We start from the raw sequence: 25719 nt of genomic DNA, 5'->3' as shown, positions 1-25719 counted from the left end.
AGGGTGGGAGATTGGAAGGAGGAGAGGTTTTAGCAATGTTCTTTCTTTCAAAATTCAGATATCCCTCAAAAGAGCTTGGTAACACTGAGGTAAATAACTGATCAGCACAGTGATTTATCAGTCTACTCAGGCTTTAGTAGAGTTCAGTAACACTGAGATAAATAACTGATCAGCACAGTGATTTATCAATCTACTCAGGTTTAGTAGAGTTCAGTAACACTGAGATCAATAACTGATCAGCACAGTGATTTATCAATCTACTCAGGTTTAGTAGAGTTCAGTAACACTGAGATCAATAACTGATCAGCACAGTGATTTATCAGTCTACTCAGGTTTAGTAGAGCTCAGTAACACTGAGATAAATAACTGATCAGCACAGTGATTTATCAGTCTACTCAGGCTTTAGTAGAGCTCAGTAACACTGAAATAAATAACTGATCAGCACAGTGATTTATCAGTCTACTCAGGCTTTAGTAGAGTTCAGTAACACTGAAATAAATAACTGATCAGCACAGTGATTTATCAGTCTACTCAGGCTTTAGTAGAGTTCAGTAACACTGAAATAAATAACTGATCAGCACAGTGATTTATCAGTCTACTCAGGCTTTAGTAGAGCTCAGTAACACTGAGATAAATAACTGATCAGCTTTAGTGTTTGTAAAGTTAATTTTAAAAGCTGATTTTGAAATAGTTAATAAACATTCATTGATGGTTGCTAATGCAAATAATGACTGTATTCTGACTGAGTACAGTTGTCATGTATGTCATTCAGGCTTTGTGTACCCAGCAATACACCAGTATTATAACTTATAATACACCAGTATTATAACTAATTATAACTTTTTTTAGAAACAGTTTTGATTTCCTCTTCTAATTCTTGTCCCTTTATGTAGCTGATTCTGACAGTAATAAGAACATGAGAAAGCCCATGCCAGACTGATCCTGATCTCATAGTTGTCCTAGTTAAGTACTTGCTCCCTCCAGGGGGTTATGGGCTGTGCCAGTCTTTTGGCATTTCCTGTGACTAGATCCTGATTCCCGGCTCCTGCCATGTTTATTGCCTCCTGTCTCTATTGCTGTCTCTATCTCTGTCTGTTTAGCTAATTTAAGCGCTATGTCATGATCTGGGATATTCTCAAATGTTTTGTGTTATCTCTGGCCTTACAACATCATAAGCAAGACCTCCCTAAACCCAGAATTGAGCTTAGTGCCAGTCTGTTTAGTCAGAGACCCCCCTCTGGCTTCACTCATTTGTAAATGAGTCAAGTGGTGACCAGTCACTCCATAATGCCAAACAGCTACCAGTGGCTTCCAGGATGCTGTGCGTGCCTGTTTATAGGCAATATTTACAGCACTTTAGACATTCCTTGACTTGACTTTTCCAGCCTTGTCTAATAAGTGCTTCAGCCTAAATGAAGACAGGTCCTGTGAATCACCAGAGCAGTCGTAAGTAGTAACTCAATTTCCACAGCATTTTATCACCTGTAAAGGAATTTGCTGAAGAAGAAGGATGTTCCACATATGTCGGCCATTTTCGTCTTGTGGGTTGAATAATTCTTTGATTCTCGGTGCACGCAATTCCACAGTAAACTGTAGAGAATCCAGATGCTACTGTGCAACTCCCGATGACCAGGTCCCACAATATTACGGTATCTTCAGGTATAATGTTCCCTTTTCTGAAATGGGAACATTATTGTACTGTGAAAACGTCAGAGACTACCTTTCATATACTTTAAAGAAAACTGCCTTTCACCTTTTGAGCCCTAGGTTTATTATTCTGATATTAATTATATTATTAATGCAGAAACTACTATTATTTGGTAACAGTTTGCACATTTTGTGAAGTCCCTCAGGGCTTTATTTTAGGGTCTATACAACTGATGTTAATGGAAAACTGATTGGTAAATATACAGGATATATAAGGACTTTTATATTTTTTAATTATTTTTAGTTTTAGCCCATTTCCCACCCAATTTGGAAGGCCAGTTACCCAGTCCTTGTTCATATGAACTCCCCCTATCACTAGCAATGCCCCAAACACTAGGAGGGTGAAGACTAGCACATGTAAAGTCAAGCTGCTAGGCAGCCAGCGTGCTCGGAGGAAAGTGTGATGCAGCAGCTAACAGACGCCTGTGCTGGCCAACGTCTCTCTAGGATTGATGTGGGGAGGAAATGCCATCAACCTGCCCCTAAGAGAGCAAGGTCAGTTGTGCTCTCCCGGACTCCGGCTGCTGATGGCAAGCAGCGTGACCAGGGATTTGATCCAAGGAGTTAAATTATTAATTTTTTAGGAGATATTTCTAAAGGGTTGATATGAACTTGAAGTTCAGTTGGAGAAATCTTCAAGGGTGGGACGTCTAATCACCTCTGATCAATAGACAAACATCTGATATTAGATTTTGTTGTTGAAGCATCTTTTCCTGAAGCTTCCTGAAGATAAAACATGAATAACTTTTACTTAATGGCTATTTTAATTAGAAAGTGAAGAAAGGTCTCTGGCATTGGGTTTTTACAGTGCTGTAGTTCACAAGAAGGTAAAAAGACAAGATACACAGTATGGACAAAAGTATTGGGACACCTCATTAATGATTGATTAATGAATGGATGATCACCAAAATCTCTCATGCCCAACTCTCTAATTAATGCTTGGCATTAGCCATAGTGCCAATAGGTTCATATTCATCAGCTCCAGGGAGTGCTATATGCAGTACTTATCTACATGGACTAGACAAGCTGTGTATGTATGTGTGCACTTGCACATCTGTGTCAGCAATGGGTGCAACTTAAAGTAGCAGAAAGCATTCATTACAAGGGGTGTCCAGAAAATATTGGACATATAGTGTATAGTTGGTTTCTGAAGTTGGATTCTTTCAAGGCAAGACAAACGTTTTGACCAATCGGCTAGATTTAGGGGAGAAGGAAAAGCACTTATCAAGAACATACAAGGCACATTGTCACTCTCGGACAAAAAACTCATGTCTCATCTTCCAGTTTTGAACTTTTTAAAATTTTGTAAATTGAAATCTGGCAGTATTTTTTTATATTGTGTCACAATTTCATGAATGGACCAATAGAAATGCTCCAAAATACCTGGGAATAAAATCTTTTTACATTGACTTCAATTGAAAGTTAGGAAGATTATTGCCCTTCTCTTGTAAAGTTGCATTTTTAAGAGATGCAAGGTTTTTGCATGTGTTTCACAGTGGAGGAAGAGGTGGTTTAAGGGTGGGATATGACGATTCAGTTAGTAACATAATGGCTCAGATAAGCAATTATTTTTTTCATCCTCTAGACATAATGTCTTTATTCCATAAATGTCTTATTATTATTATTATTATCATTATTATTATTATGCGTATTAGTTCTATGTCATTCAAGACATGCTGTGGTGATTGGCAGTAATTGAGGTTCCAGGAGAAATGCCCAGAGCACTGGAGCTGTCCTGTGTAGCTCCTCCAGGAGCTCTGCGAAACATCATAATCACCATCGGTGCCTCCACCAAGTTACGTATATATCCAAACCCAAATTCTCGTACCCACACTGTAACCGTTACACCCTCTTACAGACACTTCTGATGAAAGATCTAAGGAAATGATATTTTATTGACATTGCGTCTGCCTTCTCCTCGAGTCATGCGAAACGCTCTCGGATGTCAACCGCTTATCTGGTGTGGTTGGCACTAAGGAAAACAGGCTCTAACTGCTTATGATTTCTTCAAATCTTCATTGGTTTGCTGTTGGGTTACGTGCAGCTCTGGTTTCCTGAATGGCACCCTGAAAGCCTGCTGCAGTGCCAAACCAAAGAGTGCTCTGCACTATCCATACCGGTTTAGGGCTTCTAATGGCAGCCGTTTGTCTGTCTCCATGGCCATGAGCGCCTCAGGAGCTTTTCCTTCCCCTGGGTGATTTGGAATGTCAGGTTTCATTGAGTCAAAGCTTAGAGTCTCAGACAGTGTCAGCAGTTTTTTTTGTGCTGGTTTTAAGGGCCATACCTTTGTCTGTGATGCTGTTAAAAAGCTCATGTTAGTATACGCTATAGGGACAAAAGTATTGGGACACCTGCTCATTCATTGTTTCTTTCGAATCTAGGGTATTAGCCTTGTTTTTTTGGAGTAGCTGTCTCTAACGTCCAGGGAAGGCTTTCTACTAGATTTCTGGGCATTGCTGTGAGAATTTGATTGCATTCAGTGACGAAAGCTTTAGTGAGGTCAGGATGTTGGATGATCACAACCCCACCTCATCCCCATTCTTATTTTTTGGAGATGCTGCAGAAGAACCACTTTCAGGTTGCTAAAGCAGTGGTTCCTGTGTTGATTCTCTGGGATCCGTAGACATTTTTGTTGCTCATCTGAATGGTCTGGAGGTTCCCTAAAGAGTTTTTTAAAGAGCTGTGAGTGTGAAGAATCCTTTAAAGCTTTAAGGAACCATCACGTAGTGGGAAGGTTTGATATTAAGGATTCTCCTGAGACCATTTATATTACTTTTTACACTCACATTTACATTAATGGTTCTCTAGGGCTACATATTTTGCTTTCAATATGCTGTAAAAAACTAATTTACTTTGGTTGAATTATGAAAAATGAAAAAATAATAATTTAAATCAAAAACTGTGTCTTTATTGTGCATTCCTAGTATTGACCATCCTGTACATGCATGTATGTGTCCAGTGTGTTGGCAGGTTACAATGGCACAATCTTTGCCTATGGGCAGACTGGCAGTGGCAAGACTTTCACAATCACTGGTGGTGCCGAGCGCTACAGTGACCGAGGCATCATCCCCAGAACTCTGTCTTACTTGTACCAGCATTTCAGCCAGGTCAGAGACCACCTGTACTGTACATTCCCCTCCAGTGTTTCTCAGTGTTATGAATTAGTTTATCGGCACGGAATACCAATCTAGAGCTTGTAGAAATGCAGTGTTGTGAGCTCTTATTGTGAGCTGTATTAATGCTGTTATTGCTGTATTAACTACAGGACAGCAGCACAGTGTACACTACCCACATATCCTACCTGGAGATCTACAATGAGGTGGGATACGACCTTCTGGATCCTCGGCATGAAGCATCCAATCTGGAAGACTTACCGTAAGTAATGTTTAGGTCATTCTGCTCTTTATATATCATTATTTTCCTTGGATACAAACATGAAGAGTGCTTTCTGGGGTCATGGCATTTCACCATGCAGGAACACCGGCAAATAAGGTGCATTCATGCAGGAGAAGGTTTTAAGCCATAAGTCGAAGCAGTCACGTGACAAAATGAACCATGCGGAAGCTTTCACCCACACAGCAGACCAGCGGTTCTCTGGGCCTTTTACACTACCAAACTCTCAGAGCAAACACTCCCTTAGATACACATTTATATATTTATTATTATATATCTAACATATTGTGCTACATGTTTGTGTTACAAATAAATACTGATACTCTTAAGAATATACTTACGTTGACTATACTTTTTTTTCTCATCATATCGCTCAGCTTTAAGTGCTGTGACACATGTAGGCAATTTTTTGAGTAAATTGGAATTCCTGCTAATCGTACCTTCGGACGTACCTTCAATCAAGCTGCAAATCTTCCATTCTACCACATCCCAAAGGTGTTCCATTGGATTCAGATCAGGTGACTGGGAAGAACTGCCACTGACGAACACTGAGCTCATTGTTCATGACACCAGTTTGAGATGACTCTTGCCAAAGTGCCCGGCTTCCTAAGTTAGGACGTCTCTGCTCTTGCTTTGTGGCATGGTGCATTGTTCTGGTGGAAGTAGTCATTAGAAGATGGGTAAATTGTGGTCGAGAAGGGATGCATGCATACAGTCATCAACAGTACTCTAAATAGTTTGTGGCATAAAAACGATTATTGATTGGTATTAACAGGCCCAATGTGTACCAAGACAACATTCTCCACATCATTACACCACCTTTACCAGCCTGCACTGCTGAAACAAGGCAGGTTGGGTCCATGGTTTCATGCTGTTGCTGCCAAATTTGTACCATCTGTGTTTTCAGCAGAAATCATGATTCCCCCTTTCAGAGTTCATATATAGCATATGTTAAACCTCTGGGGTTCATTTCAGTTCTCCAAGTGAAAAGTGATGATTTTGACCCATGACACAAGTAGGCAGTATCCAAGTAAGACCTCGTCCCTAGCAGGGCTGTAAAATAACAAGCCTCAGTGACAAGGGTGGACAAGATGATATCTGTCTCAACCACAGGTCAGGAATTTTCATTTACTTGTGCCTGTGGGCTGCAGTTTACAGTGAGCCACTTTGGAATATGGCTATCCACTGTTCCTTTCCTTTTTATTCCTACCTCTATACTCCTGCTGTCCTTTCTCTTTCTGCCTCTCTGTTCTCTCATTCCACTCCTCAGTTTTCTCTCTGGAGCTTAATTTAGGTCTTTGATTGCCTAATAAATGTGCATTTTTTTTTTTTTAAAGAAGTATGATCCTGTATGTGGTGTTTTACTGTTGATCGTCTCCTCTGTTTTCTCTTACTCTAATTCTCCCTCTCCTTGTCTCACTGTCTCCTTTCGCCGGGTATCTAACTCAAGGCCTCAAGTCCCACTAATTACACCCTGCTGAAAATAGACAATGCCCACTCCTGACCACACAGGCTAAACTTTCAAGGAGCTATGCTACTGTTACTGTTACAAGTAGCCTGTTTTCTCCCTCTCTCAGTATTTCTCTCTCACTCTATCTCTCTTATTCATACTGCTCTTGGTTTGCCATCCAAAACACTGGGTGTCAACAGTTAGATTACAGTTTAGCTGAGTCCAACCTGTCAGAATCCCCTAAGAATTGAGTAAGAGTGGGGCTTTTTAACACCCACTGACAAAGTCTCTTAGCTATATCTGTTAGCATTTCCATTCCAATTTTCCGAAGGCTTGAAATGAATTGACAAACCACCCCAATTCTCTTATTTTGATCGGGCTGCAGCCAGCCCGCCGTTCTTCAGGAAGCTGTTGGATCACGCTGAAGCCGTAAGTTCAAAGCAAGCTTCCAGCATCTGCGCAAGCCATCGCCGAGCCCCAAGGCACCGAACGTGGACAGTAATTCATTTGTTTGTTTTGAAAGAGCTTGCCGGTTCATTATCACATTATAAGCCCCTCTGCTTGATGGGTAAAGCATGTGTGTAGCATGTTGTTAGTCCCACAGTGTTGGGATGCACAGCTGTGGTTAGCTTGAACTGTATACATAAGAGGCCTCAATTCAATGTGTTTCACCCACAGTTCTCTGTAAGCACTTACTCTGTACTCTGCATTTGCCGGGTGTTAGGTGTTACGCTAGAGTCACTCTCTTGGTTGGTCACTAATTCTTGTCCTTCTTCTTATGTTTTGCCGTCGTGAAGGAAAGTGACAATAATGGAAGATCCTGACCAGAACATTCACCTCAAAAATCTGTCGATGCAAGCGTCAGCAAATGAAGAAGAGGCTTTGAATTTGCTTTTCCTGGGTGACACCAATCGCATGATTGCTGAGGTGAGTGCTTCACTGATCAGTCTGACTCCCAGTACCATCATTCCAGTGAACACTAGAATGCCTGGCATTAGGCAGCTTGGTGCCAGTAGGTTCATGTTTATCTGCTCCAGAGAGCCCTATTCTAATGGCAACACTTCTCTACAGGGACTAGACAAGCTATGTGTCTGTGTGTGTGTGTGCATTTGCACATCTGTATCAGCAGTGGGTGCAAAATCAAGTAACTGAATGCACTCATTAGAAGGGGTGTCCACAAATATTTGGACATATAGTGTATGTTCTTTTATTTCTTTTACCACAACCCCACTGATCACTGAACTCATTGTCCTGTTCGTGAAACCAGTTTGAGAGCTGTGTGGCGTGATTCATCATCATCATGCTGGAAGTAGCCTTCAGAAGATGGGTAAACTGTGGTCATGAAGGGATACACATGATCAGCAGCAATGCTCAAATAAGCTGTGGCTTTTTAAGTGGCCCAAAGTGTACCAAGAAAACATCGCCCACACCATCACAGCACCCCCACCAGCCTGGACTGTGGAAACAAGGCAGGTTGGGTCCACACATGCATGCCAGAAACAATCGGACCCTACAGTCTGTGTATCTCCCATTCGGAAACATATGTTTTCATCAAAACAGGCTACAGTTTTCTATTCTGCAGCTTTTTGTTCCTGGCTGTCAGTAGTGGAATCAGATATGGTCTCCTGCTGTTAAACCCCATCCACCTCAATCTGAGTTACAGTAGCCTTTCTGCTAGATCAAACCCAGCCGGCCATTCTCTATTGACCTTATCATATAAACTCTAGAGATTGATGTGCTGAAAATCAATCAGCACTCTGATGATGTATGTGAACATTACCTGAAGCTGCTGGCTCATATCTATAGGATTTTCACTGCTGCCACACAATTGGCTGATAAGATAACTGCATGAATTAGTAGGTGCACAAGTGTTCCTAATAAAATGCTTGGTTTGTGTATGTTCATTGAAACACAGGATTAGCTTCCGTGGTATTTATTTGGTTTGAACCAAGCTCATGGTAGATAAATTCTTTTAAGATTTCTGAAAGCTTCCTTCGGCATCCTGCATTTAATTCCAAATGGACCCAACAGCTGCACCCTCATCTGGATTTAACCTTAAGTATTCGCCGAGCGGCTCCACAGTGCAATGATTTCAGCCTGTGGGACTGTTTTTATCCTACTGCTGGAGTAACAACTGGAGAAGAAGTGTTCTGCAATTTGGCAGGTTTGGAGATGTTTATTTGTTTAATCCGACTCTTCGCTCACTATGCTGCGTTGAGGACGCTCGTGCGGTTTGTTGCCAAATTCCTCCAGGCCTCATTGTTTCCAGAATCACTTTGCTCAGGACCAGCAATGCTCTTTAAGCTGTCCCTCTGCTATCTGACCTGTTCTCTCTGAAAGGGAACGATGAGCTCATGAGTCTAAAGGCTCGGCCACCCACACGTTCCAGGACAGGAAACGACCCCCTGTTCACCAGGAGAGGTGAAAGCTTTGAATAGGGTCTCTTCTCTTTGTCTCCCACCTGACTCTTTATACACACGTAATACCCCTCTGACCTCCTGAGCTGTTCCACAGCTGTGGTCCCTGTGTCCGGCAGAAGCAGCAGCAGGATTGTTGAGCTAGGGTCCGCTGACCACTGCTCCTCGTTTAGGGTCCTGCTGAATCAGGCACTGCTCGAGGTGTGTGGCCAGGGTGACTGGCAAAGGGTCAGCTTTTTAAAGGGTAAACAAGAGCTGTGGTTTGAAACCTCTGTGCCTGAACGTCATGAGATTAACCAGAGGAAGGGGAGCAAGTAAGTTTTCATGTCAGCCCCAATTGATGTCTTCTGTTTTCTTTGTGGTTCGGTCAGTTTTTGCTCAGCCGTGTGCGGTGTGAAAAAGCCACAAAGGAGTGTATATTTTGAGGGTCCGTATATGGAGTTCTGAGAACAAGCTCATATGTGTATATTGTTCATATATATATATAAATATAACTCTACCCAAACACCCGTTCAGCTACTATATGTCCAAATGTTTGTGGACACCCCCTCTAATGAAAACATTCAGCTACTTTAAGTTGCACCCATTGCTGGTACAGATGTGCAGATGCATCCATACACCTCCTGTCTAGTCTTTGTAGAGAGCAGTACTGCCAATAGAATAGGACTCTCTGGAGCAGATGGACCTAAACCTGTTGGCATTTTGTGCCTAAAATGCCAGGCATGGGGGGATCGAGGGGTATAAAGACTCCTGGTGTTGAGCTGTGAAGCAGTGTAACTGCATTCTCTGGAATGATGGATGATGCTCCCTTCAATACTTTTGGGATAAGCTGGAATTGTGATCTGATTGTGTGCTGAATGCAGTCAGATTCTCATAGCAATGCTTCAAAATGTAGTAGAAAGCCTACTTCCCTGGACAGTAGAGACAGCTATTCCAACAAAAGCAGGATAAACTCATTGTTTAATATCCTTGATTTTGGAATAAACAATGAATGAGTGTCCGAATACTTTTGTCCATACAGTGTATTTTAGATGATTAAAACTGGAAAGGAAAAGCTCTTCATGCACTCATAATTACTTCAATAGTACTAAATACAGATGTCTTAGCCCGGCTGTAAGTCTATAGCATGCTTTTATTATTCCACGAAGGCTTGTATGATGCCTGCAGGGCACTTGGGGCTGAATAATAACGAACAAGGCCGTGAATCAGTGAGGATTTAGCTCTCTGACCCCGTCGATAAGCATGTGCTCCATCAGCATAGTCCAATGCGTCATCTACCTCTAAATACAGCGCGCCTTTATCTGCTGCGGCTGAGGGGTTTTCCTTTGCTTTGATGCATTCAAGGCTACACACGGCCTCCTTCAGCTCATTGAAAAATATTTGCCAGTGAGTCAGACCCAGAGCCATGCTTTGGCCTGATCTGACCTGCTTATTTTTGACACTGGAAAATCAGGTCCATTCAGATGACTTGCTCTGTTTACTGGGTATCAAACACACACGTCTGCCATTGATGCAAACGTTGAGCACATGCTAGGAGGTGCATACAAACAAAGTTTTTATTATTTCTTTTGTACAGAAAAGTCCCTGTTACTGCGTGTTTGCTGGTGCGTTGTTTACTCTGTTCTGCTGCTCCTCACAGACCTTGTTCACACAGAACAGGGATTTCATCCCCACCCCAAGACAAACAACAAGACAGTCAGCTGGATTAGAGGAAAAATGTTTTAGTGGATTAACTGCATTGCACTCCATACACCGAGTACAGCCGCAAACATCACACTTGATGAATTGCACTGCCTGCCAAAAGTTTGCGGACACCTGATTTTCCAAAGCTTTATATATATATATGAACATGTTTACTTTGGGTGTGGCACTGCATAGCTCTAGGGCCTGGGGTTGTGGGTTTGGTGTGTTCTCCATATGTATGTCCACATGGGCCTCTTCTAGGGTTGCAGTGGTATACTGGTTTTAGGTACTTTTAGGTATCGTGAAATACAGTTGATGGTTATCATGCCATGAACATCTGCTTAATCTTAATTTTAAACTACTTTGGGCCTAAATATGTGCTTTTAACAATTGAGAAAACTCTCAATTCTTATTCGGGCAAAACCTGCTCTTCATATAAAGGAAAATGATGAACGTCACATTGATGAACGTCGTGCTAAACGTGTCTAAAAATGGTAACAAAATGTTAGCAGTGAAACCTTCTTCTGCTGATCTTCTACTCATGCTCTCTACCTGTCCTCTCTCAGACCCCCATGAATCAGGCCTCCACACGCTCTCACTGTATCTTCACCATTCACGTGTGTTGCCGTGAACCAGGCTCGGCGACTGTGCGGCGCTCCAAACTCCACCTGGTGGACCTGGCTGGCTCTGAGAGAGTGGGAAAGACCGGTGTGGGGGGGCAGATCCTGACCGAGGCCAAGTACATCAACCTTTCCCTGCACTACCTGGAGCAGGTCAGAGGGCAGAGGGGTTCTAATGTTGTTGGGTTTTTTGGAATGCACTGATATTTGCACAGATATATGCACAGGAATTTCTACATCTAAAGATGACACTAACCCTTAATGCTAGGTGTCTCGTTTACTTTAGGCCTAATAGATCACTATAATGAGTTTTTATTATATATCAATATCATTCTATAGCAATATTGGCTTATAATGGCATTTACATTGACATGATCTACATCAGGCAGATGTTGAGTGTCATTTTGTAATAGTTAATGTTAGGGATGCACCGATCCATCCTTTTCTGATCCGATACAGATACTGATACATAAACTTAGCGTATTGGCCAATACCCGATACCGATCAGAGACCATTGTTGAATTAATGAACCTTATATCTGACCACCTGGGAGAGACTTAAGGCATGAGGATTGACATAATAATTACTTTACAAACTTTAAATTTAATAAACTGTAACAAATGAACACAGATATAAATAAATCCGATTTCTGTTTATTGGTCTAGCAGTTCCTCCCTTCTCGGTTCTCCTTTTATGGAAGACGAGCTGGATTACTCGCTGATGGTTAAAGACAGGTAGAGGGCACTGAGCTGGTTAGATAGAGGGAGTCTTGCTGTTTGCTATGATGTGTGTATGATGTCTGTAGGTTACTCTGCTCCTGGATAATAAAGCCAAAAATTCAGACGATGCGAGAATCGGATTCCATGAATGGATGGGTCCTTTGGATTAGACTAATTATCCGATACCCGATCCAGCTAATTCTGTTAGTATCAAGACCGATATTCGGCCCTAGTATCAGATCAATGCATCCCTGGGTAATGTTGTATTTGTATGATTTGAACAGACTGTTTAGGTAAGGCTGGGACACTTTTTTTTTTTTACTGAATTTCTGTTGGTCATTTGCATTTCTTTGTGTTGCTAATCCTGGTGATGTTGGCCAAATGTTTATGCATTGGCATTGGTGCATATGTAAATACGTATATACAAATATTGGACCACAGTATCTGTATTGATGTATTCCTAGAACTTTAACAGTGATGTATAATTAGTATGTGACTTTGGTTGGAGTTTCTGTTATTTTACCTCTAAATGAAACTGCTTTTTCTTTTACGGTGGGCTTGTGGAGAAAAAAAAAGAAAAAGGAAAAAAACATGAGCACTGCTCTGATTGGCTACTTTGTGTTTCTGCAATGGCCAACAGCAGCCGCACAGCAAAGCATAGCCTTGTTTTTACCGCATAGAGTGTACTGTTAGCTGGCTGAGGAGATTGTGAGATGGCTTGTTGGATGTGAGATGGTATAACCCGGTTTGCTAGGGATTTAGCCTAGCACGGATAATCCGCTTGCTTTGTTAGCTTTAGCTTCCTCACTTGCCAAATTGGAGCAACCCTTCTGCAGACAGTGGTGAGGCTTTATTTGCATAGCAACCTGCTAAATACAATAAGCCAAGACTGTTATGTAACAGTTTTGAGATTTTGGAACGTTTGGCAGCTGGATTTTCTTTTGAATGAAGAGACAACCAAACTACAATGCTTTTTTATTTTAGGACACCTATAATAATACCTTTAATGCATATTCTCCTCCCTATATCTCTGAACATTTTTCACCAATGTAATTCTGTTCTCCTTTACTGAAACCATGAAACACATCCACACTGCTGACATTTTTTACTATGCAGCATTTTATTAATTAAATTTTCGATTGGCTCAGCAGACTAAGGCACTGACGCTATGATCTGAGGATCACTAGTTCCAATCCCAGGTCATGCTGCTTGCCATCGGGTGCCAGAGCCTGAGGGAGCACAATTGGCTATGCTCTCTCTGGGTGGGTAGATAGTGCTTTCCCCACATCACTCCCACTGTAATGTTGGCCAGCACAGGCGTCTGTTACCTGATGTGTCAGAGCTAGAGACCTGGTGCTTCCCTCTGAGCACATTGGCTGTCCAGTGATTATGCAGCAGCAGTTTGAAAAGAGGCTGTGGCTGACTGCACATGTATCGGAGGAAGCATGTGCTAGTCATCACCCTCCTAGTGCTGGGGGCAAGTGAAGAGGGTAGAGCCCTAACGAGTGTATACAACAGGGAATGTCTAACTTCGGTCTTTTCAGTTTAAATAGAAAATGGAAATCGAAGTTGATGGTGATTTTAATTGGCTGATGTAATTATTATAATTATTGTCACTTTTACTAAATTAACCTTCTGCCTTATTTCAGGTTATCACAGCTCTGTCCGAGAAGAACCGCTCTCACATCCCATATCGCAACTCTATGATGACCTCTGTGCTCAGGGACAGTCTCGGGGGCAACTGCATGACCACCATGATTGCCACTGTGTCTGTGGATAAGAGGAACATTGATGTAAGGCTTTGCTTTTAGTCTTTATAATAATAATAGTCAGTAAGATTAGGAGCTGAATAATAAACCTGCAGTCTGAGGAGATCTCAGGTGACAATCTTTGCATTTTTCTCAGGAGTCCATCTCCACGTGCCGTTTCGCCCAGAGGGTGGCCCTGATTAAGAACGAGGCTCTCCTGAATGAGGAGCTGGACCCAGCACTTGTGAGTGTCTATGGCTCAACCTTTTCCCCTGTATCACTCATGTCATCACCTGGTTAGGACTGTGGTCTCCAGTACTTCTCCAGGAGAAACCCAAATCTAACACCAACCCAAATCTAACACCAACCCAAATCTAACACTCCCCATTCAGTCAATCAAGGGCAATAATTAATTGGAGCAGGTGGTTGGATAAGGGTTGGATCCAAAGTCTGCAGGAAAGTAGTGCTCCAGTAAAGTTGGAGACTGTTGGTGTAAGATGTATCATAATTCTCGTAAATCTTGACTAGTTGAAAATGACTTGACTAGTTGATCAGTAATTAACTCTTACTATGCCTGAGGTCTTGTTCATATACTAAATGGACAAAAGTATTTGGACACATGTTCATTCATTGTTTCTTCTGAAATAAAAGGTATTCAAGAGTTTGTCCTGCTTTTGTAGAAGTAACTGTCTCTACTCCATGGGTCTGTAGATGAAGATAATCACTGTTTTTCACGTCCCCTGTCAGTGGTGTTGATGTTAAGGCTGATCTGTGTACTGACAAACTCAGTGCTTTATTACAAAGTAAGCAGAATAAGTGCAGGTTAAGTGGATTTAATACAACACAATGTAAGAAAATGTTTTCGTAGTATTTTTAAAAGTGCCACCACTGGCTCTTCCAGATTTGATTAAAATATATTATTATTAGAAAGACTACAGACAGAAAATACCCGTACACGAGTCCTGATGTGACTGAGTAGGCTTTGAATGTCAAGAGGAATGGCTTCCTCTTCCCTCACACCTGTGCTTACATCGTCCACATTCCACCGTGTCGTCAGTGGGACCGGCTGCATGTCTTTGCACATAAATGTGGAAAAAAGCCCTTGAAGGTTTTTTGGATTTCTCGCATCATGTTTACATTCCACTCCGAACGTTTACATGTTCTGATGCGGTTGTGGCAAATATGTCTTCCCTGTAGTGAATGTGCCTGAGACACACCTATACATGAGCACTAAATCACCATTGAGCACAGACTGATTACAGTGTACAATAATTGCCTGATACTGGTTTCAATGGCAAACAGCTGTTGAAGGAATGAATACAGATACTTGCATGCACCAAGAGTACGGTGATGAAGTTTAGCTTCAAAGCTGCTTGGCTCAAGCATATGAACTAAAGTCCAGGTCCCCAAATTAGCACAGTGTTAATCTGGGAACCCCGGGTCTGTTCAGGCATAGAGTGACTTCCCCAGCTTGCCTGCATCTCATCCATCATCTCCTGATTTTGACTGTTGACTGTAAGTGATGACTCCATTGAGAGTGAGGATAAACATGGCGCAGGGAGCAAATGCTCCCGATTTGTTTTCATTGGAGGGAAGGTAATGAATCTTCTCCTCTGGAACGTTGAGCAGGAAGGTTAAGAGTCCCAATCACCATACCCTGTTTTTCACCTCCGAACTGATAGGACTTGATTAATGTGTTGAAAGTTCAGAGCGATGCTGTCCACAATGAGAAAGGCCATCAAGGCCTCATGCCTTTGCCCTGATAATGAGCTCCTCTCTGAACCACCCTCTTTCTCTTGTGGCTTCTTTGCCGCGAACCCCCTTTCGAACCCAGAGAGGTATTTTTAAGAGAGTCTGCGGTCGCTTGTTAATTGAGCCAGTGTCTGCCTGGAAAAGGTGGAGATATGGCACATATCCTGTAGCCACTGTTTGACTATTTGACCCCAAACCAGTCCAACTCACTAATTAGGAGTGACCACCCAGTCCCCTCCAAGACCCAACACAGACCACAAAGATGTCTTCTAAGATAGATAAAATATCTACCTGAAACCTGAACCTTCTTCCTCTCAGTTTATGTATTAACTTTTGGATATTGTGGTGAGCACCTTTGGAACGTTCCTGGTCTTTTTCTTCTTAAAAGTAAAAATGCACTGGAACAGATGCCCTTTTTCATGGTCTGTTGGCATTAACCATTCTTAGCCATTATCCTACATCTCCTCCAGGAGTCACTGAATCAGTGCCTGCTAAGTAGCTACTGATCCTTTCCCAATATTTCCCAAAAGGGTGGGGGGGGGGGGCTCACAGGCTTTAAAAACCCACAAAGATTTATATATATATATATATATATATATATATATATATATATATATATATCAGTTAGCTGTATGACTTTAGTGAACAGTGCTTAGCCCAGATATAGTTAGTCACCCAACACGGGTACAGTATTGGACGGTTACTTCTTCAGTTTTGCAGTGGACCTTTGTGGCTACTTTAGCTAGCAGTAACAAAGGCGTAAACCACACCAATTGGCAGCACATCTGCCTCAAAACCGTCCTGGGGTATGAATGTAATTGAGACTATATGACAATCGTTTGTACGTTATATGGACAAAAGTATTGGGACACCCGCTCATTTGTTGATTTTTCTGAAATCAAGGGTATTAAGAGTTTATCCCTGCTGTCCAATGAAAAACATGTATCTCCATTTTTGTCTGTTTTTAGTTTTCCCTATGGTTTGAATCCTGTAGCTGCTTCTACTTGTACACTCTGTAAACAATTATGGATGAATTGACCAATAGAATTACTTTAAATACACTTTTATTTTACATTGAATTCCATTCAAAGCATTAATGAGGTCAGGATGTTGGATGATCACCAACCCACCTCATCCCCAACTCCCCAACTTATCCAAATGTATCGGATGGTGCTGGGGGCGCTATACCTCTCTAGCCCATGTCTGGCATTAGGTATGATGCCAAAAGCTTTGTGTTTATCTGCTCCAGAGAGTCCTATTCTATTAGCAATACTTCTTAACAGGGACTAGGCAAGCTGTGTATGTGCAGTTGCACATGTATGTCAGCAATGGATGCAAGTTAAAGTAGTTAAATGCATTCATTAGAATTGAGTTTCCACAAACATTTGGATATATAGTTTATTGGATATGCAGTTTATTAGCTACATAAGCTTTGTAGCTTGGAGAAGCACAGGCCAGGGCTAAGAGGGAAAACCTGATTTGTAAAAAAAATAAAATAAATAATAATACCCCATGCAGGCTTTTTAATTAATTACAAAAGCATCTTAATTTTAAGAGCCTCTGTCTTTATTAGTCCATTCTTATTCGTCCATTAATCCAATTAATGTCATTATTAGTTATTAGACATGCACAAATCAGAACCGGTATCACTTCTTCCTTTACTGTGCATTACCTGATCTCCATTATTTGCAATTGTTTTTTTATCATAATGATCATAACACATCATTTCTAAGCCTGGAATAGAACTTGAACTGAGCACATGCATAAATCAGGAAGACTGAGGGTGTTTTGAGCAGTTTTGAGCCTCTGTAACTGAAGAACATGGAATCTGATTCTACCGCAGTCTTTTTGGAAATGTACAGATATTGATGTCATTGGTCATAACGCAGTGCCTCCCTTTGGGCGGCCGGTTTATTCTCAGACACTTGGATCTGACGCTGGCCCTGTGGTTCCTGCGTGGTTTCACAGTCCAGAATAAAACTTGGTGGCCATAGGCCTGGCATGCTGGACCCAGCTGCATGTGTTGCATCAGCCTCAGGGCGTGCTGGATGCTGGATGTGTGAGAGGCAGCTTTTTTGGTTCGGGCAGAGCCAAACACCAAACACACAGAGATGTGACCATAAAAAGACATGGTAATGGTAACACTGCCCTAAAGGCCACTCGGCAGCACACAGCTGTGTTCGCGGAATCTGGATGCCAATGACATGTTCGGCCTAACTGAGGCAACTACTGTGAGGGATGGTGCTGCTCTGTAGATAAGATCTGTGATTGCATGCAGTATCATTTAGATTATGGAATGTGCATCTGAATGACCACCACATGTCTTTATAGAGCTTTTGTGGAGTTTAGTTTTCTGTGACTTTAGTGGGCTAGGTCACTGGGAGCATCTCTAGTTTGACAGCGAGTGACCTTTGGCCTCTAGCAGCTATGTGTCTAAACGTTTCTGGTTGCTAGCACATAGTTGTTTCTCTCACTGGCATTTCTCCTCTCCATTTAAAAAAATAAGCCCCGTCCTCGGCCCAGGTCTTGTTACATTTGGACCTAGCAGATCATAGAAAGCAGGACCGGGACCAGGTGGGACCAGCCTGGTGGTGAAAGAGGGGAAGGAAAAGTAGACGCCAGTGATGGCCAGCGCCCCACCAGTTTGTACACAAGTCCCTGTAGTTACTGGATAATACACCTTACTGTGTACGCCTTTCAGCGTTTGGGCTTTCCTCAAGATCTAATACAAGAAAATTCTTGGAAAGCTATTGATAAATGTGGTCCATTGTTCTTTATGAACATTATTGCTGTTCCTTACATACTAAACATATCTTGGCAGCATTTGGAATTAGTGGTAAAAATACAGTGGTTAATACAGTCCATATGTGGACAATAAGCTGAAAATAGCCTATTTATTATTATTATTGCTATTTTGTGTTTGATGTCACAAAAAATTACATACATTTACAAAATATTCAACATAAAACCACCTATTCTAAAAGTACAGGGAAAAACTTTAATTATTTTTGAAGCATGAAAACTTGCTGGGCTTAATTAATTTAATTAACATGTTGGCCTCCCCTAATAGTTTGTATTATACACACAATGTTCTGGTCATGTAGAACATTAAATGGAGGCTACAAAGGGTAAAAATTTCAAATTTAGACACAAAGTGATATGTTTTTTTTTTTTCAAATTTATACACAACAAATATTATCTCTTATTATCTCTATATTAACTCTCAAATCTAAACTAAATATGATTAATATATGTTTTAATTATATATCAAATAAAAGTAATTACATTAAATATTGATTTAAATAAAATTAATTTAAATTAAATCCAATCGTTATTGAGAAAATATTAAAATTTTTGATGGTCAAACATATAACAAACACAGACTAATTTAAGAAAGGAAGTAAAATGGTCATGGAAAATGAATTAAACTATTTTTAATACATTAAAACATGCAAACCTGTGGAACTCAAACAAGAAAACAACAATGCAGGACGAACGTAAGATCTTGGCCTTTTAAGTACAATTACATCCTAGAACAAGTCTTTTCAGTTAGTTTTTCCCACTCCTGCTTGAAAGATGGTGGCCTGTGTCGGTGTCCGAGACTGACGGGGTATATAGGCTGATGCGTAAGATCAGCCATGTTTAGGTGAAGGAAGGCATTTAAGGACATGCCGCCAAAAAAAAAAAAAAAACAGTAATGAAAAGAGAATATGTGAGTACCAGCCCCCCCCCCCCCCCACCCCCCCCCCACTTTTCTGACACCACTGATGCTGTTTCACTTTCCCTTTTATAGTCACGTCTCCTATATCTCCCATCGGCTGCGGCTTATCCCAGTTTAACCTCTTAAAAACATACAGTGTTAAGTGTCAAGTTCAAACTGCAGAGCACTGCAGAGTCTCAGGCCGTAGCTGTGACTGCTAATGATCAAAGTCAGACGGATGTCTGGATGGATGACCTATGACCCTGACTTGGAAACCCGAGTGCCAAGGCTCTTATAGATACAGCCAGATCCTCTACTGATTCCAGCAGTACTTACGCTCCAGCACAGACGTAAGCTAAGGTGGGACTAACCTTTAACCCCATGCTGGTGGAGTAGTCTAAGCACTAGCGCTAGCAGACCGGTAGTGAGTTGTTTCTTTTAGGCCTCAGTGGGATGTCTGGGAACTGGGCTTATCTCTAATGGTTACAGTGTAACTGAGTGGTTGGCTGTCTGAATATAAGAATTCCTATGCGTTTTCAGACACTTACTGCAGCTAGAGGGGTGTATAGCCCCCAGCATTGAGCTGTGGAGCAGTTACAGTTACAGTTACAACAACAGCAGGATAAGGACTCGTTCTAATACCCTTGGTTTCAGGAAAAACGTTTAATGAGCAGGTGTCCCAATACTTTTGTCCACATAACGTGTGTGGAAACCCAGTTGCCGTTTGCGGTCATTTTAAATAATACCTACAATAAGGTAACTTACAAAGACTTTGATTTGCTCACATAACCAGTTACATGATCTTTACCAATTTGTATGTAATTAATTGACCTTTAAATTGTGTGTTTTATGTATTATTTTCTTGCAATGCTTTTGAAGTATTGCACTATTTTCAGGGACTAGACAAAGCCTGTAAGCCTACTTACAGAAGTACTATAGCGCTACTGCCACACCTTAGGAGTGTTCAAGGCTTCTCCCTTTAGGAGTTTTAATTTCTTTACTTCAATGTTATTAAGGTTGAACATCCAGGAGTCAAGACTTTGGCTGTGCTACAGCGTGTTCAACTTAAGGAGGGGTTTTATTATATACAGTACTGCACAAGAGTCATTGAATACCCCTCGTTAATTAAGTTCCCAGTCAAAAATGGCCATTAAGTATGAGATATTTAAAACATAATATTAGATATAGGAGAAAGAGTATGAACATACGCCAATCGTCCATAACATGAAAACCACCTGCCTTATATTGCGTAGGTCCCCCTTCTGCCCCCAAGACAGCTCTGACCCCAAAACAAAGCCAGCATGAACTTTTTTAGCATTTGTGCTGTGGTATTGGACCAGACAGACAGACAGACCAGCCTATTAGAAGATGCTCTGACCCAGTGGTCTAGCCATCACGATTTTGCTCTTGTAAAAGCAGCTCAGGTTCTTACACTTGCCTAATTTCCCTGCTTCCAACACTTCACCTCAAGAACGGACTGCCTAAGATATCCACCCTTTGTCAATTGCTGTTGGAACCAGACAATCAGTGTTATTCACTTCAGCAGTCAGTGGTTTTAATGTTATGGCTGATTGATGTACAGTGGGGAGAACAAGTATTTGATACACTGCTGATTTTTCAGGTTTTCCCACTTGCAAAGCATGTAGAAGACTGTAATTTTTATCATAGGTACTCTTCAACTGTGAGTGATGGAATCTAAAACAAAAATCCAGAAAAATACATTGTATGATTTTTAAATAATTAATTTCCATTTTATTGTGGGAAATAAGTATTTGATACACCAGAAAAAGAAACTTAATATTTGGTACAGAAACCTTTGTTTGCAATTACAGAGATGAGATGTTTCCTGTAGTTCTTGACAAGGTTTGCACACACTGCAGCAGGGATTTTGGCCCACTCCTCCATACAGATCTCCTCCAGAGCCTTCAGGTTTCGTGGCTGTCGCTGGGCCACACGGACTTTAAGCTCCCTCCAAAGATTTTCTATTGGATTCAGGTCTGGAGACTGACTAGGCCACTCCAGGACCTTAAGATGTTTCCTACGGAGCCACTCTTTAGTTGCCCTGGCTGTGTGTTTTGGGTCGTTATCATGCTGGAAGACCCAGCCACGACCCATCTTCAGTGCTCTTACTGAGGGAAGGAGGTTGTTGGCCAAAATCTCACGATACATGGCCCCATCCATCCTTCCCACAATACGGTGCAGTCGTCCTGTCCCCTTTGCAGAAAAGCATCCCCAAAGAATGATGTTTCCACCGCCATGCTTCACGGTTGGGATGGTGTTCTTGGGGTTGTACTCATCATTCTTCTTCCTCCAAACATGACGAGTGGAGTTTAAACCAAAAAGTTCTATTTTTGTCTCATCAGACCACATGACCTTCTCCCATTCCTCCTCTGGATCATTCAGATGGTCATTTGCAAACTTCAGACGGGCTTTGACATGCGTTGGCTTGAGGAAGGGCACCTTGCGTGCACTGCAGGATTTTAATCCTTGACAGCGTAGAGTGTTACTGATTGTTTTCTTTGAGACTGTGGTCCCAGCTCTATTCAGGTCATTGACCAGGTCCTGCCGTGTAATTCTGGGCTCATTCCTCACCTTCCTCAAGATCATTGATGCTCCACGAGGTGAGATCTTGCATGGCACCCCAGACCGAGGGAGATTATCCGTTATTTTGCATTTCTTCCATTTTCTAATAATTGCACCAACAGTTGTTGCCTTCTCACCAAGCTGCTTGCCTATTGTCCTGTAGCCCATCCCAGCCTTGTGCAGGTCTACAATTTTATCCCTGATGTCCTTACAAAGCTCTCTGGTCTTGGGCATTGTGGAGACGCTGGAGTCTGACTGATTGAGTGTGTGGACAGGTGTCTTTTATACAGGTAACGAGTTCAAACAGGTGCAGTTAATACAGGTAATGAGTGGAGAACAGGAGGGCTTCTTAAAGAAGAAGTAACATGTCTGTGAGAGCCAAAATTCTTACTGGTTGATAGATGATCAAATACTTATTTCCCACAATAAAATGGAAATTAATTATTTAAAAATCATACAATGTATTTTTCTGGATTTTTGTTTTAGATTCCATCACTCACAGTTGAAGAGTACCTATGATAAAAATTACAGTCTTCTACATGCTTTGCAAGTGGGAAAACCTGAAAAATCAGCAGTGTATCAAATACTTGTTCTCCCCACTGTATGTTCAACACAAAAGTACATAGGAGCCCCAACTACTAAATCTAATATCAGACATTCCAGCTTCTATTCCATTCTAGAAATCTGCAGGGAGACATTTCCACACCTTCACAGTTTAGTCTTGGAGTTCAGTGGTGTTAAGGTCTGGACTCTCAGATGTTCTACTTTTTTGTGTCTGTTGCCTTTTCTCAGTAAGATCATCTTGATTTTGACCAGCTCATCATCTTCTCACAGTGGAAGCATGGCCACAAACACCTGTAGATGTTCCCTAATCTTAAAGATGGATGCCGAAGTGCGTTTAAGCTGGTTGTCTTTGCAGTTTTTAAATGGTTTTGATGGGTCCAATTTTCAGAGTATTCACTTCAGCTTATATCTAATCTCTCTACTGAATATCAGGTACTTGTACTTAATGGCCATTCTGACTGGAAAGGAATCGAGTCTGAGTAATATTTAGGGTATCTTTCTGATCTTTTCTTACATTCCATATCTTACACCCATTCTTTAATTATCCTGGTCTCAGTCACAAACGTGCTGCAAAAATAAACCCTCTGTCCCTGCTTCCCCTTTTCTATTCTATTCCGTTAGCTTTGCTTTTCTATGACTTGGGCTTCCATTAAAGGACACCCCAGTTTTGAAGCTCTTACTGTAGCTAATGCCAAAACCATGCCATAACATCCTCTCTCTGTCCCACAGTTGATTGCTCGTCTGAAGAAGGAGATCCAGTGCTTGAAGGAGGAGCTGGCCATGGTGACTGGGGAGCAAAGGAATGATGAACTAACTGCTGAGGAGATCCAGAGGTGCGCATGTAGTCATCATTTGTATCTCGCAGTCGGCCAGGCCTTCATTTCTCCTTCAAGTCTCAGTCTTAACCCAAACACAAGCCGGTGTGATCCCATCGCCCTTTGACACCGCTGGATCACTGAGCAGCGATAAATGGGACATATGGTGTGCTGTTTTGTCCCTCGGGCCAAAATTGTGTAGGTAAAAATAGAGTCCGAGATGTGAGATACAGTAGGAAAAAATGTACCATTCTGACCACTTCCTTCAAGTCCACATTTTATAATGCAAATTAGAATCTTTCCTCTTTTCATATAAATGACTTTCTTCCCTCAATCAAACCACTAGACATACAGGCTATATCCTTTTAGAAGTGGAAAGGCTGATATGCCATTACTCTGAATGTAGTTAACGCTTACCGTCTGCCAGTTCAAAAGGGTGCTTTCTCAATCACACAGCGCTGGAACCTATTTTTAACAAGTGGGGTTAAATCAGAATAGCAACCTTGATATGCCGCAGGACAGATTCACGAGCCTATTCAGCAGTTCAGCAGGTTCTTGCGGGCAGCCGCCTGTGTGTGTTGAGCCCAAGAAGATGTGTGTAATGGTCTGAGCAGCAGCGTGCTTGGATGCAGTTACCCAGGTCATCGGGGACTGGAGCGGTGCTGAGCTGGCCTCGTTCATCTTCCTGCTTGTTTATAGCTTTAGAGCTAACGGAGGATGAAGATAAAGGAGCTCTGAGAGATCCATGCTGGTGTTTGTGGGCGGTCAACAACGGATCACGGTGATAATAACACTGTATTTATGTGTCTTTAATGTGGCCGTCAGAGGCCACTTCCAGCGTGCTCTAGGAATGCGATAAGTAGGAAGTGGACAGGTTGGGAATAAACTGTGCTGCAAATTAGAATTTTGTGTGTCCGATTTAATTAGCATTGTGTTCTTTGGAAGCCTTTGGATATATTTTAGGTTTAACATTCAACTGCATGTTGGAATGACGATGTTTTATTTTCAAAGCTTAATTATTAATTATATTTAAAAATATAAAATGGAAAAAATATATATATAACCGGTCAGAACAACTGGTTCTTTACACAGACTTGTAAATCTGTACTACTGCTTCTGTTAATGTTACAGATACTACTACTACTACTGCTACTGCTAATGTTACTCCTAATACTACTGCTACTGCTGCTGCTACTGCTAGTACTACTGCTAATACTACTACTCCTAATACTACTGCTGCTAATACTACTACTCCTAATACTACTGCTGCTACTACTACTACTAATAATAATAAGGCTGGGGAGTTGAGGATGAGGTGGGGGTATTGATCATCCAACATCCTGACCTCACTAATGCCCTTGTCCTACCCAGGCCAGTAGAGACAGTTACAGTTACAACAACAGCAGGATAAGGACTCATTTTAATACCCTTGGCTTCAGGAGAAATGTTGAATGAGCAGGTGTCCCAATACGTTTGTCCACATAGTGTATGTGGAAACCCTGCTACTGCTAATGTTGCTGCTACTACTTCTACTACTACTACTGCTACTGCTAATGTTACTGCTACTACTTCTACTACTACTACTACTGCTACTGCTAATGTTACTGCTACTACTTCTACTACTACTACTACTGCTACTGCTAATGTTACTGCTACTACTTCTACTACTACTACTACTGCTACTGCTAATGTTACTGCTACTACTTCTACTACTACTACTACTGCTACTGCTAATGTTGCTGCTACTACTTCTACTACTACTACTGCTACTGCTAATGTTACTGCTACTACTTCTACTACTACTACTACTGCTACTGCTAATGTTACTGCTACTACTTACATTTACATTTACGGCATTTAGCAGACGCTCTTATCCAGAGCGACTTTCAAAGTGATTTGCTATTTACCCAAGAAAACCTTCACTAGTTAGAATAGACTAATAATACAAAAGATACCTCTAAGCTTTAGACATTACTAAACACAATACAATAAGGCGATCATAGAACTATTCGTCCAAGTACTCTCTGAAGAGGTGGGTCTTCAGTCTGCGTTTGAAGACAGCGAGCGACTCCACTTTGGTGCAGGACAGAAAAAAGCCTGGACGCTCGTCTTCCGCGGATTTTTACTTCTACTACTACTACTGCTAATACTACTGCTACTACTGCTGATACTTCTAATAAAACAGCTACTACTAATACTACTGCTAATACTACTATTCCTAATACTACTGCTACTACTACTACTAATAATAATACTACAGCCACTACTACTACTACTATTACTACTGTTAATACTACTGCTGCTGCTGCTACTACTACGACTACTACTATTATTACTACTGCTACTGCTACAGCAAATACTACAGCTACTACTGCTACTACTACTACTAATAATAATACTACTACTGCTGCTGCTACAACTAAATACTACTGCTACTACTACTGCTACAGCTAATATATATATATATATATATATATATATATATATATATATTCCTGTATAATAATCCTGAAGTTACAGGTTGTGGAACATTTCTATCATCTCCTGCAGAAGGTGCCTTTATTTCAT

At 41.4% G+C, this 25719-nt stretch overlaps 1 protein-coding gene across 2 annotated transcripts in view; it reads left to right on the top strand.

Moving 5' to 3' along the window:
• The window catches only part of kif6 (kinesin family member 6), a 103127-nt gene that overhangs the window by 8130 nt on the left and 69278 nt on the right, over window positions 1-25719 (top strand). For both annotated transcript variants that reach the window (XM_072690276.1, XM_072690275.1), the window contains exons 4-10: window positions 4667-4814; window positions 4973-5082; window positions 7348-7477; window positions 11217-11423; window positions 13639-13782; window positions 13895-13981; window positions 23066-23169. In XM_072690276.1, the coding sequence (XP_072546377.1) occupies window positions 4667-4814; window positions 4973-5082; window positions 7348-7477; window positions 11217-11423; window positions 13639-13782; window positions 13895-13981; window positions 23066-23169 (930 nt within the window). The remainder of the gene's footprint in view (window positions 1-4666; window positions 4815-4972; window positions 5083-7347; window positions 7478-11216; window positions 11424-13638; window positions 13783-13894; window positions 13982-23065; window positions 23170-25719) is intronic.

Source organism: Salminus brasiliensis, chromosome 10, assembly GCF_030463535.1.
Source record: "Salminus brasiliensis chromosome 10, fSalBra1.hap2, whole genome shotgun sequence".
NCBI lineage: Eukaryota > Metazoa > Chordata > Actinopteri > Characiformes > Bryconidae > Salminus > Salminus brasiliensis.
This window is presented reverse-complemented; position numbering and strand designations above follow the sequence as displayed.